Consider the following 14,183-nt stretch of genomic DNA (forward strand, 5'->3'; position numbering starts at 1 on the left):
TCAGCGAAAATGAATAGATTGCTCGGTGGTGGGGAAAAAGTTGCCGCCCCTCACAAACCGTTCTTGACAAACAGGCAGGGCAGCAAGGTGTTCCGTCCAACCGAACCCTAAACATTTGTATGGACGTTATGCGCAAACAAATGTGTATATTCAAATAAATTTCGAAGTTATAAAAAATGCATAAAAATATTGGTTTTCTTCTCTTTCCTCCTCCCCACTCATCTCTGGATATACGATGATGCGGAACAATCAATATACATATACATTCATAGATAAGATAGAAACACTCTAATAACAAAAAATTGTTGACAATTGAAAGTTTTGTTAAACTAGTCATTTAATTATTAAAAGATTAGAATAGAATTAATTAAAAAACACCCTTATACAAGTTCATTTTTATAAGGTAATTACTTCGGAAGATATGATAACAGGTGTTTGTAAATGACTTATTTTTTTCATTTTCTTTTTTTAATATTATGTAAATCCAATATTCTCTAAATTAACATTAATAAATATTAATGATGTCTTCTGTAAATAGGATGTTAGATAATGCTCTTCCATGGAATGTTGCTATATTAATTTGATGAACAAGGTTGATGCTAATCCAATTCCAAAGTGTTACCAAGTGTTACATGTTCTGTTTATTCCTATAAAATTAGGGCTAAGCTACAGAATACGACTCCTTCTTGAAGCTACCTGTAGATCGTTTAGTATTATTTTAGATAAAGCTTTTCAAGGACGTATTCTGCAGTTTTACCAAAATTAGTTTCATTCATGTTAATAAGTATTTATTTTAACTTGAAAATAGCCATTCTTATTAAGAACATTAAAAAATTCTTTGACCATCCCATTGAATACAACATATTTGTACAGTACAACATTAGCTACTTAATTCCATGAGCACAGTATCATCCGCAATCTATTTTAAAAATTAATATTAATGTCCTTGTCATCATCTTTTCACGATGAGCAGCTACAACTTCACCACAGCATTTGGCATTAGGATAATTGAAATAGTGCGTTTAGCCAATAATCAAGCATAATAGGAAGGAGGCACAGATAAATCTTGCAAAATCCCAAGTTGTTCCTCTGTGAACTGCTGTGCATGACCAGTAAGCCCAGTCCATCCATCATAATGCGTTCTTTTAAAATCACCTAATGTCTTTCTGATTGTTGTCTGAAAATAAAAGTAACGTAAATAGTTTTAATTACTAGAATTAAAAATTATTTTTTTCAGCTGGATAAAACTGATACTAACTGGAATAGGTTGAGGATCATTGAGATGAGGTCCAAGATGCTCGAAGACCGAGGGAACATACTTAGGTACATCATAAGGATGAGCGCGAATAAATGCACAAAGTCCTAAGACACCTGCATGTCTTATACGAATTGCATTGATTTCAGCATTTCTATCGCGCTCTGCTACTTCAGTGATTTTTTTATTTTTACGTTTTGATAATCGAGTTTTTGCCTTTACTTTAAATTGCTCCTAGAATGACAGTTAATTTAGTTACATGTTCAACGAATAACGTTTGACGTTGAGCAATAGAACTTACCAATAAAGATTCCTGGTCAGGAATGAAATTACAGTGTAACAATCCTCCAAGAACTTGACCAGCTTTCTCACGTACCTCCAATCGTTCATCTTCTAACAAATCGAGAACCGTATCTCTAATACGATTAACCCACATACTGTTGCTAAGAACTATGCTCATATTATGAAACACAAAGACTTGTAAGTACTCAAGACAAGTAGCTCTTGCCCACCATGAACCATTCTTGGAAACTTTAATCACAGTCTCCAGAGCGACATTTATATATCGAGGTAGAGTAAGAGCTTGAGCAAGGACTGCTAACGTTCCAGAAGAAGTCTTGGATAATTCCTCATCGGTCTCACAATTTTCTAATTGACAAACTATGGGGAACAATTCATAGAAACCAGGCAGTGCTCCGTACTGAGATCGTGAAATACTACCAATCAACCATTTGCAAATTATTTTCAACAACCTTATGGCCCCATCGCGTTCTTCGCTTTTAGAGTTCTTTGATTTATCGTTATTCAAAGTGACATTTGCCACAATGGTCGAGAGAGCCTTCTCCTGGCTAGTTTCTGCCACTGGTAAGTCTTCCGCCAGTGATTGTAATTTCGGCATTACTTTGTCAATTAGATCTTGTACACGTGGACTAGTTTGATATGGAGACTTTTCAGAAAACTGCAAATCTCCATCAAACACCATAACAAGTAGAGACGCCAAACGGTCTCGTACGTTTTGGAATGGGTTAGCGAAAAGTCTGTCTTCTAAACGAGTCTGTAAGCGCTGAAATAATTGGGACACACGCCAAGACTGTTGGCTGAGTGCACCCTGCAAAGCATAAAGTCTTCCACATTCTATAAATGATGCTTCAGACTCCCCTAGTGGCGGTTCTTCCATCAAACATTCGAGTAGCCAGTGATGTCTGTTGGGATCTCTACGTTCTTGCGATGTAGCAAAGCAAACCCCCCAGTCAGCTACAGTCTCCACTGTTAAATTTGTCAAAGTGGTTCTTATTATGGGAAGTAAAACTTCCCACATATTTGACGTCATCTGGAATGGCCAATGTTTTGCTCCTCTGATCAGACCAGCTGTTATTTCAGCAGCACAACGTTGATTACTCTCGTGTTTATCTGCCACTAGCCTCTGCAGATGAGGCAGGAAATGATGCAAGTGAGCATCACCATGGTTACGGAAAAGCCCCTTAAATAATAGGAATCGATATCCATTAAATTTATCTCTGCCTTTTTTCTCCTCCAAACTGAAGAATTTCACGAGTTTGTCCACGTTCTGTTTATCCCCGAAGAAACGATCCACCTCGCTCTCAACTTCAGACAGCTTTCGCGTTTTTGGGTCTAGACAAGGTTGCTGAGACGAGGGTGCGTACACTTCCACTTCCTTAGGCCATGCATAATAACCCAGATACGGTTGATGAACGAATCTAGGTTCGTTCCATTGTTCTTCAGTAACGGGGCGTGTATCAAAATCATATTGAAGCCAAGCATTGTCAGGTCTTTCTCCAGGTGTCCACTTTTCTATCTGCTTGTCATTAGTCGATAGCTTTTTTTGAAACTTCGATATATCAATTTTAATCTATAGAAAAAGTGTTGAAAGCCAGTCAGTCAAAAAGATCAGTCAATATATCATCTAGACACAGATAAAGTACCTTTTGATGTTTTCGCTTCTGCTGTTTCAATATGTAGATGACTGTTCGTATAGCGATTTTCCGTTCATCCAAGGAGTCATGGATCAATGCACCTAGAAAGTATCGGACTACTTTTACAGGATACACTTCATCCGGATGAACTAGATCTCTGATGAAGTTCATGGCCATCAGTCTGTGTCGCCAGTGTAAATTTCCCTCGATTATTGGACTTAGTAAATCATTTAGGACACCATAATATAAATTCTTGTTGCGAACTCCAAGCTCTTTCAGCGATTGCAATCCTTCTTGGATCTCCTTGTCAGTAGGTTGAGGTACATTGGGCTTTGGAAATGTTTCAAAGAAAGCGGCCGCAATCTTCACACATGAATCTGGTACTTCTAAAGCAATGGCAGTAGTCGGAAAATGTTTATGAACAGAGTCTACGAGTATTTCTTTCAAGCGAATGACGGATAACTTCTCAGATGGTTTGGACGTGACAATAGCCGGCCAAAGTATCTTCACCAGAGGCCAATCTCGTTTTGTCAATAAAGGATCTTGCTCAGGTCCCAACAGAAGGTACAAAACTCCCTGTTTCCAAAAGAGAGAAGTATTATAATTTCACGAGGACGGAATATTACTTCATATATACCTTGTGTGCATCGTGATTTTCTTCAGGATCCATAGCCAATATCTCAACAATGCGAGGGATAAGGAAGGTATAAGAATACGCATAATGTTGCAAAATACTAAAAAGTACAGTTTGGGCTTCTATGCGTATACCAGCATACGTGCTAGTCGCCAATGTCAATAACTCGAGCATAATGAGCTTATGAGTTTCTGTTAGACAATGAGACTGAGACTGCAAACGTGATTCGTGCTGAATGTCTGTTCTTTCGTGTACGAACGACGCGATACGTCCCTTCTTTCCAATTAATTTATCCTCAAGTACTTTTTTTGCTACCTGGAAACTTTTACGTCGAGCCTCGTAAGAATCTCGTAGACGTTCCTTATCCATGAACAAGCTACTCCAAATCTGAAAGAATAAAAATAAATAAATGTTTGAAGTAGTTCATTCGCATCGACGTGACTTCCTAGTAAAGAATTTCTAATTAACGCACGTGTATCATATGGAATAAACTTTTGGTATCATCTTCAGACTTTTTTAACATTGTAGCCTGCAAATTGCTCATGACACGAGCCATGTATTTCCTGACATTACTTCCATCTGGCATTTGAACTTCTCCTTTAATTCCGGTAGTCGGTAGGAATGGCGTCCAAGGTAACGACGACTTCATTAACTCGATGGGAGGTTCTTTCCACATTGGCAAAACAGATGTGCAGCCACCAATAATACTATTCACCACATTCAAACTGCTCAGGAGCTCCTCCCTATGATTATTCATTTAAAAAGATTCTTTGCGTAATTATAGATTTTAAATTTGTAACATGATATCCATATATAAATATTTGTCTTACTCGCAATTCTATGTTACACATATAACATAAATGTGATTTACCTTGTCAATGAAATTTTATTTGCACTGTACTGTTCAAGCTTAGCTACTTCAGGCATGAGATACTTAGAGAAAATTTGTTGTATCATAGCAATTTCCTCTTCTCCTGGAATGTACCACTTAATTTGATATTTCCCATCAGATACCATTAACGTATTGAGATCCAAGGCTTTACCCCAGTCTCTGATGTAAGGATATTCGGGGTCATTGAATTCTTTTCCCGTAGAAGGAAATGTAACCGGTGTCACAGTAGATAAAGCGTATAGGAGAAATTTGAGAAGTCTGCAGGCAATTTGACTACCTTCTCGCGACTTGAGATACAATATCTTATCAAGGACTTTTATCAAGGTATTTATATGCGGTAGTAAATTTCGTCCAGGTGTGTTAGTCATTTGAGAGAGCAGAAGCATGGCATACAAAAGTCTTTTGTCTAAATTTTCTTCCTTAATAACATCATCACCCTCATCAATAGCATCAAATATAGTCTGAGAGAGCGTTGGCACTAAGGCACGTAATGTTGCTTGACCATTGACACGAGCAAAGACGTAGCACAGGACAGCAGCTAATTGCCCGGCAATTTTTGTTTCTAGGATGCGTTCCGTGATGAAAGCGCGCAGTTTGTGCAAAGCGCAATTGAAAATTGCATCACTTGTTTGAACAAGAAGAGATGTGCATACGGCTTGTAAGGCGTCCTCTACCATGGTCTCCAGTTTACTCTTCTCGTCATTTCCACGACTCTCTTGTCGTACGAATTCCAAGGAACTGGAATCTATAAAGGCAAAGACTCGGTCCAAAAATTGCAGGATGAAATCCTCGAACCGAGATGTTGCTTCACACACCATTCTCTCATCCTCACTCATAGGCACAGTACATCTGGATGAATCTACAATTGGGACTAGCGTTGCGTATACTGATATTAAACGAAAGGTCACAAAACACTTCCTGGCATCATTTGGATCAATGCCAGGTAAGGAAGAGAATAAAAGTGGTAGTACGTGAGATGGTCCTTCTGGGAAAGTGTAGCCTGTAACCAGAAAGCAGAAGTTGTAATAGAAAATTAATCACGTGTATGCGATATCTTGTTTAAGATTGGACCTTTGATTATATTTCGAGATCCTTGAACCAGTGGCCGTGCTACAGATACCATGCAAACCATAGAGGCCGTTAGTTTGTGGGGTTCTGTCAAGGAGTCGAATGTGGAGTACATTCTCTCCAGGACGTCGGGAATTACCAAACTAGGTCTAACGGTAGCGAGGTAATGGAGTGCTTGACAAACATCTATAACACCCAACCTGCTAAACATTGCTGTCATTGCTACTGGTATCATACTTTTCACAAAAGCATCGATTTCTGAATCTGTCAGTTTGTGCGTATCTGGAATTGGTCTTTCCCATGTTGGCTTAGCATAACGTTCCCTAAATTAAATTACAAGATAGAATAATTACGTCGCTCGTATATTTTTTTCAAGAAAAAATAAGCATAGGACAGACTCACTTATGTAGACGCAGAATGAAGTAGTACGGAAGCTTTTTTAGCAGATCTTTTAACTTTACAAGCCATCTGCCGAAATTTGCGGGATAAAGATATGTTTCTACGGTTTTTAGAAACTTCTCAAGATAGGTTTGAGTACTTGATCCGTTTCCCTGCAAGATATTATAGTTACTATAATGGAATTATCATACTATTTAATGTAATAAATACAGATTTGGTACAGTATCTCACCAATGTTGACACTATCCATATAGCAATTGGAGGCATCTCAATTTTATGATGCTTGCTACTTTGTGTTTGCTTGTACGAAACAGGTAGATTAAGGCACCGTATAAATCTTGTAAACATTAATGGAATATGTGGTTCCCAATCGATGTAACCAATATTATATAATGCCAATCTAGATATTAACCACATCATTTCATTCTCCCATTGTGGCGCATTATGGCAAACTTCCCAAAAATTCATAAACTCATTGAACCATAGTTCATAACCAATTGAATTAGATGGCACATGCAATGGTAAAAACCATTCAAGAGCTTCTACAGTTGTAGATATGGTGTTACCGTTGAAAGGACAGAGCATAGGTCGTAATTCATCTAATATTTCTTGAGTAGCACTCAACTGGTAAAATAATAGTGTGATATATAGCAACAATCTGTTTTGCTGTCCTGACAGAATCTCATGTTCATGTTGTTTACCGGGAAATAGAATTTAGCAGCGTGGACTAAGGCATCCAAAGTTGTCACCAAGCAAGAAAAATAACGGTACATGCCAAGAGCTGTTTTTCCACTTGGTGTGACACGTCGTCCTAATTCAAAAAGTGGCTTCCATGGTAGTTCCAATTCATCTGGAGAAATCAGTTCTTTTTTTCTAAAGGATTGGGAATATTGCATGATTTCTTATATTGTTGTGTTATCCTTTCAAAGAATCAATAATGATATAACTATATATACATACTTTAGTAACAGGATCAAAACACATCCAAATTTATGTACCAATGAAGGTTCCAGATCCGGTATTGTTATCAATTCATACATTAATTTAATAAAGAGGATATGATCCTCTTTACTAAACTTCAGCCCATAAATCTTGATGTATCTAAAAAATTATTTCTGTACTCATATACTATAAAATAAGTATGATAGAAAAAACCTACCCCAAATACCAATGCTAAGTTACATCTTAAAAATGCAAAATCATGACAAGGACATGCAAATGAAAGGAAATATCTAAACTTTATAAAACATAAAAAATGTAATGGATTCACAATAAGAACAATTAACAAATCTTACTTGCAAAGGCTAGCTGTCCAAATTGTACAGCCAGGTTGCATTTCCCGAAGCATTACAGCTCTTGCTAGATTCCCCTTTATCTCAGCCAAGTAATATTGAGACTCTTCATCCAATTCTTCTGCATAAGGAAGTAACTTATTGTAGATAATTTCTTTTTGAAATTGAGATCCCAAACTTCCAGTAGACGACTGCATGGTTACGTCGTCTTCAATTTCCTGACCGTTCTCGTCATCCATGATTAAACACAATTCCTTAAAATGAAGACGTTGATATGTTAAAAGGTTCCGTTCAAGAAAGAGTCACTCACTGTAATGCAGTACCTTGTAAGTTATTCAGTCAGTAACACCTTGCTTATTCGTGTTCATTTTCATCGAGTCATGATTTTCATAGTAGAAGCCATATTTAATATTTTCGCATGGTAAAAGCGTCCCGCACAAAGCTGTCGTCACACAAAATCCCCTCTTAAAATTGTGATAGTATCAACAATTCAGAGCGTACGAATTAAAGACCCAATTACGGGAATTTTTTGCAAAATGCAATTGTCATTATAAAAAATTTCATCCGTACATTTAAATCTCCACTTGTACAAATACCGCTACTTTAAATCTGTGTCACAAAAACAATTTATCATTTGGTAATGCATCATAATGCATCTACATACTGATCTAATTTCTTGCATCACCCTTAGTATTAGATGCATTTCTATGCATTTTCAAAGTTAACCATTTTGCTCTTGTAAGTACGACCTATCAATGATAAAACTGTGTACAATGCATAATGATTATGAGGTTCATTTTCAAAAAAGGCAGATATATATAGATATTTAGTGCTCTAAAATTTAACGGAGCCTGACAATTATTTTGCTTTAGCAGAATATTTAACACTAGATTTACCATCTATTTATTCATTTTGATTGGTACTGGTATAAATGTGAATAACAAAAATTATATTTGTTACTAATGTATATAAAATAACATTAAGTTTATAAAATGTATTCTCTACTTATAGCTACAAAAGTCATAACATCATTTCTGAAATCAAATGATATATGTAGTAGGAATTTTGAAATGAAATTGCACGACCAGTCAAAATGACTGGTTTGGTAAATCTAGTGTTAAAGAAAACGAATGGTTTTAATGTTTTAAGTTGTGTGTTCGTTGATTTAGAACTGTATAACATTAACCAGCAGTAGACCAATTAGATTGCTTACTGACCGTCGTTTCTACTGAATACAGCCATTAGTATTTTCCAATTTTATAAAATATTTAAACAAATGATTATGTCGATGTGAAATTATATAAAATTCATAATTATTCGAAAAATTTCTTTAAATAGTAACTAAGTTCTTAAGTGGAGTTAAAACTGGGGATAACTCCCATGAAAGCAATTTAAAAAGCACATGTCTTCACAGTCGCATTTCAAACCACCATTTTTACTTTACAAATGTGGTTAGGGCATGTTACTACTAATGCAAAAATGATTTAAAATAATGTTTGTATGATTGTTATGGAACATAAGTACTGTTTTCTCAAGTGTCATCAGATATAACTGTTATATAAATACGTAAGTAGGCAACCCCTGTTTTTCATTTAAACGGATTAACTGAATGATGGACTTCGACCTATTTTATGATACAGTTAACTCGAGATTCTTTTCTGTTTTTTGAGATTTTCAAGTTGCATATGTAATGTCAGCATTACTTTACAGAAAAAAATGGATTTTACTATTAGAAACATGATGCGAATGTCTATGACATTTCGTAATTTAATGTTCTTCCCAAATTATGTGGTTTCTTCAAGGTTATTTCAAACGAAAAGTCATTATTGTACAGTAAAAAATCAAGGTAATTTATAGCACTTACTTTGTCCTAATATTTTTGTGAATCTTGCAAAATTTATTCATATTAATTTCTTTCTTTCAGACAAATCTTTCTTAGCACAGACCACTCATTCAAGTCCTGTCGATAATATAATCAAGAGTTTGCGTTCTTGTAAAAACTCAAGTGAAATTTTTAATGTTATACAGAATGAGCATTCACTGATGACTAATCGGCATATTATAGAGGCTTTGACGCTTTTATTTAATTTTCAAAAATATTCATCCAGAAAAGTAAATAATATATACCATAGACAAGGGTTTATGTTCTTCTGTGAAGTAATAAATAAGAACTTGAGAAACTTTGATGCAAATGAAGCTGTGCATGCATTGAAAGTTTTATCATATCTTAAAATTCCTATTAACAGTATGATTATGCAATCAGTCCTTCAACTTGTTCGTGAATCTATCAATACATTGGGATTGTCAAAAATAATATTTCTGGATTTTTTAATCCATCAATTTGAAAAAACACCACTGACGGAAGCTTTGTCCATTGCTTTGCCTATTGTTTTTGAAGTTCAAGTGGCAACACAACTTGATAGAAATAATATTAAACATTTGGCTAGTTGTCTTCAATACTTAAGCCTAAGGTCTCAGAATCCAGCCAGTATTGCAAACGTACTTGATGCAATATTGAAATTTGATCAGGAAATTGATATAATTAGTGCATGCTCGATTTTGAGGTCTCTGTGCTCCATTGAATCATTGCCGGATACATATATGAAACTGGTGCATAACATGGAAGAAATGGTTTCACAAAAAATAAGTGAAGCATCATGTTCTACCATGATGCCTGTATTATCAAGTGTTGTCGGGAAAATAAATGAAAAGTAAGTAAAATATTAAAGGAATAATTAATACCACAATAATATTCGTATTCAAATTGAATAATATGATTGAAACCAATATTAATATGAAACCTAACAAATATTCAATTTTTGTATACAGACAAAAGGAGTTTTATCATGAGGGGTTCTTAGATGCATGCGCCACTGCTGTTATTTCCCAAGATTGGGGTTTCGAAGAAGGAATAAACGTTCTATCAAAATTGACTTCCGTAGGCCATACGCAGATACGTCTGCTGGACTATTTGGCAGCAAAATGTTTCGAGAACACAACAATTCTAGCAAGTTCTTCACCAGAACAAATAGCAATCCTAGTGATGGGTCTTGCTATTGCTGATTACAAGCCAATATTTTGGGAAAGTATGCAAGAGGCAGTCGTAAAGAGTAATCTTTTAGAAAGAACAAGCCCAGGATTCTCATGGGTCAAATTTGCCGTTCACCTGACATCATTAGATTGCTTTTGTCCAAAAGTCATTACAAAGGCATTCAGCACTACGATAAACAAAAAGTCGAATGAAAAACGTCTACTCTTACTGTTATATCAAAGTGTAAAGGCCTTAAATCCTACATATGACGGTCCATGGCCACCAAGAGATGCATTGGAATATGCAAAAGCCTGGAATGAACTCAGGGACAATCATTTAGAATTACTCCCAGCGTTGCAAAAGGCTCTGGGTGGTAGTCAGTATATTATCTCTAACGTGAGGACGAAGCTTGGACATTATATCAGTAAGATGAAAACAAAATTCCTCAATTATATTTCCATTTCAATCATAAACAAGAAATCACTAAAAACTATTTTTTGATTGTTCATAGATCATGTAATCGTAATGCGTAAAGGCGGCTATCCAGTCGCTCTGAATTCTGCAAATAATGATCTGCAGGATGACGTTATATACATGGAAAATTTGTCTGTTCCTGCAGAGAGCCAAATGTAAGAATTCTTTTTAAAAATCGTTGGCAGTAACATATACTATATTATGTTCGGTACTAAAAATTTAAAAATTTTATTCATTTTTTAGTATTCTTATCTTATGTATACCAAGATTTGCATATGGACTGAACTCACAACGTCTAACAGGACCTTGGTCAATGCTGCTAAAATCCATGGAGGCATATACACAGCATACCGTCATACCAATACACCTAGATATGTGGTTAGGTCTTCCAGATCATGAGAAGATTCCTTACCTTATGCAATCTATCCGCCTCAAGTGTGATGATTTATCAGTTACGGCGAATATGTAAGGTTCTAAAACTATAGAACCGTAACATTGACATATGCTTTTTGAGAGTGATAGTCCAATTTTGGCATCAAAATATTGTTAAAAACAATCCCGTTTCCAGAAACGTATATATGTCATGCGTCGTTTATTATTTTTGCAAAGTACTGAAAAACTGACTTTAGTACGACACACGGATGTTATCTAGTACCGATTGTATAGTTCTGTAAAATAAAAAAAAAATAAAACGTTTTATAAGAATAACATTAATACCTGAAGTCATTACAAGTTTACTCAATTTACATAAAATAAGCGACTTTGAAAATGATATCATAAAACCTCTAAGTTATTTGAGTTATTGTATGCCATATAAAGGCTCGTAATAGGGCTAGAATTAAAGAATTTTGTCAACTGCTGGATCGTCGGAATAAAATATTTGTGAGATGCGAACGAATGGAAAATGTCAGTTCGTATAGCTTGAAACAAAAGGCTATTATATTTATAGATCATAACAATTTATTATATGAAAATATGCAATATGTCAACAATAAAATAGTTATTATCCGACAGTTCAAAAAAACTTTGAAACTGATTGTTTATACGGTACAAATTAGAACAAGCTACAAACCAAACGTCACACGTCGTTTTAGTTGTAATACTACTTGTTATCCCATCTGAATTAAAATTACAAGTAAAAAGTCTAAGTAACATATTATTACTTGTCGATTATACAAATACTTTGTAAATATAACTTAATATTACACTGAACATGATACGGTTTGTAAACAAATTTCAATCTAAATATTTTATACGGATGTGTACTATACCTATGAATATAATGCCGTTTGCATAAGACTAAAAACGCGAGATACAGTAAATTTGTAAAATTTTGTTTGAAAACTCTGATAAATAGGAATACACATTCCCCTCAACATTTCCAACAATCATGAGGCAAATAAATATATTATAAAAAATACTCTACATACTGCAGAGTATAGAAAAATAAGCTGCCTACGGATAATACAACCAGTTGAAACTTCTAGAGCACCAGCTAGCACCATTTTACTCGTGTTTCGGCAGCATGTGGTCAATATCATTGATTAAGACCGAATAACTTGAGTGCATTAAAAGCTGTAGCTAATGCTATTTCTTCAGGTGATGTCTGCATGAACGCAGCTACCATTTCAACGATTGCTGGCAAGGCACAGGGTTCGTTGCGTTGGAAGGTGCAGTAACGATGCAGGAATGTCATGGATCGTTCGGTGAGAGCATCTTTCACATGTGGAGGTAGTTTGCTAGCTCTAGTATTTGGATACATAAATGGGGCATCAGTTTCCACTAGAATTCTATCTAAAGGTGCTTGTCCACCTTCTAATAACTGTCTTACACCACTGTCTGATTTGTCTTTACACAAATACCCGGTAATTCCTAAATAAAAACCTTGATTCAGATAAATTTGTGCTTCTTCTGCAGTTCCCGTGAAACAGTGAATTAAAACTGGTGGTAGACGACTTGTATATTGTCTCAGTACTTCTATTACGTCACTTTGGGCACTTCTCTCATGTATTATAATAGGTTTATTTAGTTGACATGCAAGTTCTACTTGCTTGTGAAACACAGAGCGTTGAGTGTCAGGATCAGAAAAATCCCTATTGTAATCTAAGCCACATTCTCCGATAGCAACACATTCAGGATTGCTAGCTATGCTTTCAAGTTCTTGTAGAGTTTCTGGATCTTCCCATGATTTTGCATCGTGAGGATGAACACCCGCAGTGGAGTAGAGGGTACCAGGATAAATTCTTGTTAAACGTAAAGCTTCTTTACTGGAACGAATACTTGCACCTGTGACCATAATTTTCTGTACCCCAGCATCCTTGGCTCTCTGTATCACGCTATCCAAGTCTCGACTATATTTTTTATTCGTTAGATTGGCACCAACGTCCACCAGAATATAATTTTCATAACACTGAGTCATAGTAGAAGATGAAGCCTTCTGCTCTTCGTTTGAACTGCTTGCATTTTCAGCCATTCCTTAGACCTTCGAAGTAAGAATATCTAAAAGGAAACAGTAGCCTCTATTGAACTATTTAAAATATTATTGTTTACTTGCATGTATAATACCTACATCAAAGAGATATATAAAATTTTAGAATTTTCATGATGAAATTAGAGGCAATGTCATTTCAAGGTTTAATATAACATCCAATGTACCAAAGATATATATATATATATATATATATATTGGATGATTAATAATAAAAACTTCTATATATATCAGATCATATAGAATAATTCAAGTCAAAAAGTCAAACATGTGCCTGTGTATTAATGACAAGCCGTTAAACTTGCACTTCAAAATTTAATTTCTAAATACAAAAGGAATAAGATTCAAACCTTATGGCAAATGACTGTACCCTTAACCTGTAACTCCCTGAACTAATCTATGTTAAGAACTGAACCAATATGATTTACCAAAAGCAAACTATTCAGAGTTAAATAAAAAGTTGTTGAGAAATATACTCACTTATCATTTGAAAATATACTGAAACCAAAGGTCAGAGATTAGAGACTGATAAAGTTGAGGTGGCAATGTGTTGCAAATGATTTAACCTTTAATTATGGCAACCGTGAGTCATATGAATTACCTCAACACTGGACTTATGCCTAGAATCATATTCCTACTCGTATAACAATTGCCGAATAACATAACAATCGAACACAGTGTAAAATTAGTATAAGTAACACTGAAATGTCATTTTC

At 35.3% G+C, this 14,183-nt stretch overlaps 3 protein-coding genes across 5 annotated transcripts; 1 reads left to right on the plus strand and 2 right to left on the minus strand.

The window, feature by feature from the left end:
• Positions 1–771: 771 nt before the first annotated feature.
• On the minus strand, positions 772–8,207 carry LOC107264485 (proteasome activator complex subunit 4B). Its single transcript, XM_015732792.2, has 14 exons — positions 7,798–8,207; positions 7,478–7,728; positions 7,143–7,283; positions 6,884–7,055; positions 6,414–6,806; positions 6,186–6,334; positions 5,787–6,106; positions 4,695–5,715; positions 4,296–4,566; positions 3,827–4,210; positions 3,199–3,765; positions 1,557–3,125; positions 1,259–1,489; positions 772–1,177 (listed from the first exon to the last, which is right to left on the minus strand). Exons 2-14 carry the CDS (start codon positions 7,711–7,713, stop codon positions 1,034–1,036), a joined length of 5,598 nt encoding a protein of 1,865 aa, XP_015588278.1. The 5' UTR covers positions 7,714–7,728; positions 7,798–8,207; the 3' UTR covers positions 772–1,033.
• On the plus strand, positions 7,774–11,689 carry LOC107264498. 2 transcript variants are annotated; one of them, XM_025082278.1, is made up of 6 exons: positions 7,774–7,800; positions 9,185–9,320; positions 9,399–10,185; positions 10,304–10,929; positions 11,017–11,134; positions 11,223–11,689. In XM_025082278.1, exons 1-6 carry the CDS (start codon positions 7,789–7,791, stop codon positions 11,446–11,448), a joined length of 1,905 nt encoding a protein of 634 aa, XP_024938046.1. In that variant the 5' UTR covers positions 7,774–7,788; the 3' UTR covers positions 11,449–11,689. The 2 variants fall into 2 exon arrangements, with proteins under 2 accessions (XP_024938046.1, XP_015588304.1); XM_015732818.2 differs by lacking the exon at positions 7,774–7,800 and adding an exon at positions 8,623–9,040.
• Positions 11,690–11,921: 232 nt separating this feature from the next.
• On the minus strand, positions 11,922–14,090 carry LOC107264502 (3'-5' ssDNA/RNA exonuclease TatD). 2 transcript variants are annotated; one of them, XM_015732831.2, is made up of 2 exons: positions 13,948–14,090; positions 11,922–13,478 (listed from the first exon to the last, which is right to left on the minus strand). In XM_015732831.2, exon 2 carries the CDS (start codon positions 13,450–13,452, stop codon positions 12,517–12,519), a length of 936 nt encoding a protein of 311 aa, XP_015588317.1. In that variant the 5' UTR covers positions 13,453–13,478; positions 13,948–14,090; the 3' UTR covers positions 11,922–12,516. The 2 variants fall into 2 exon arrangements, with proteins under 2 accessions (XP_015588317.1, XP_015588326.1); XM_015732840.2 differs by lacking the exon at positions 13,948–14,090 and adding an exon at positions 13,818–13,940.
• Between the last annotated feature and the right edge of the window lie 93 nt (positions 14,091–14,183).

This window comes from Cephus cinctus, unplaced genomic scaffold (genome assembly GCF_000341935.2).
Source record: "Cephus cinctus unplaced genomic scaffold, Ccin1 Ccin1_scaffold0013, whole genome shotgun sequence".
Taxonomy (NCBI): domain Eukaryota; kingdom Metazoa; phylum Arthropoda; class Insecta; order Hymenoptera; family Cephidae; genus Cephus; species Cephus cinctus.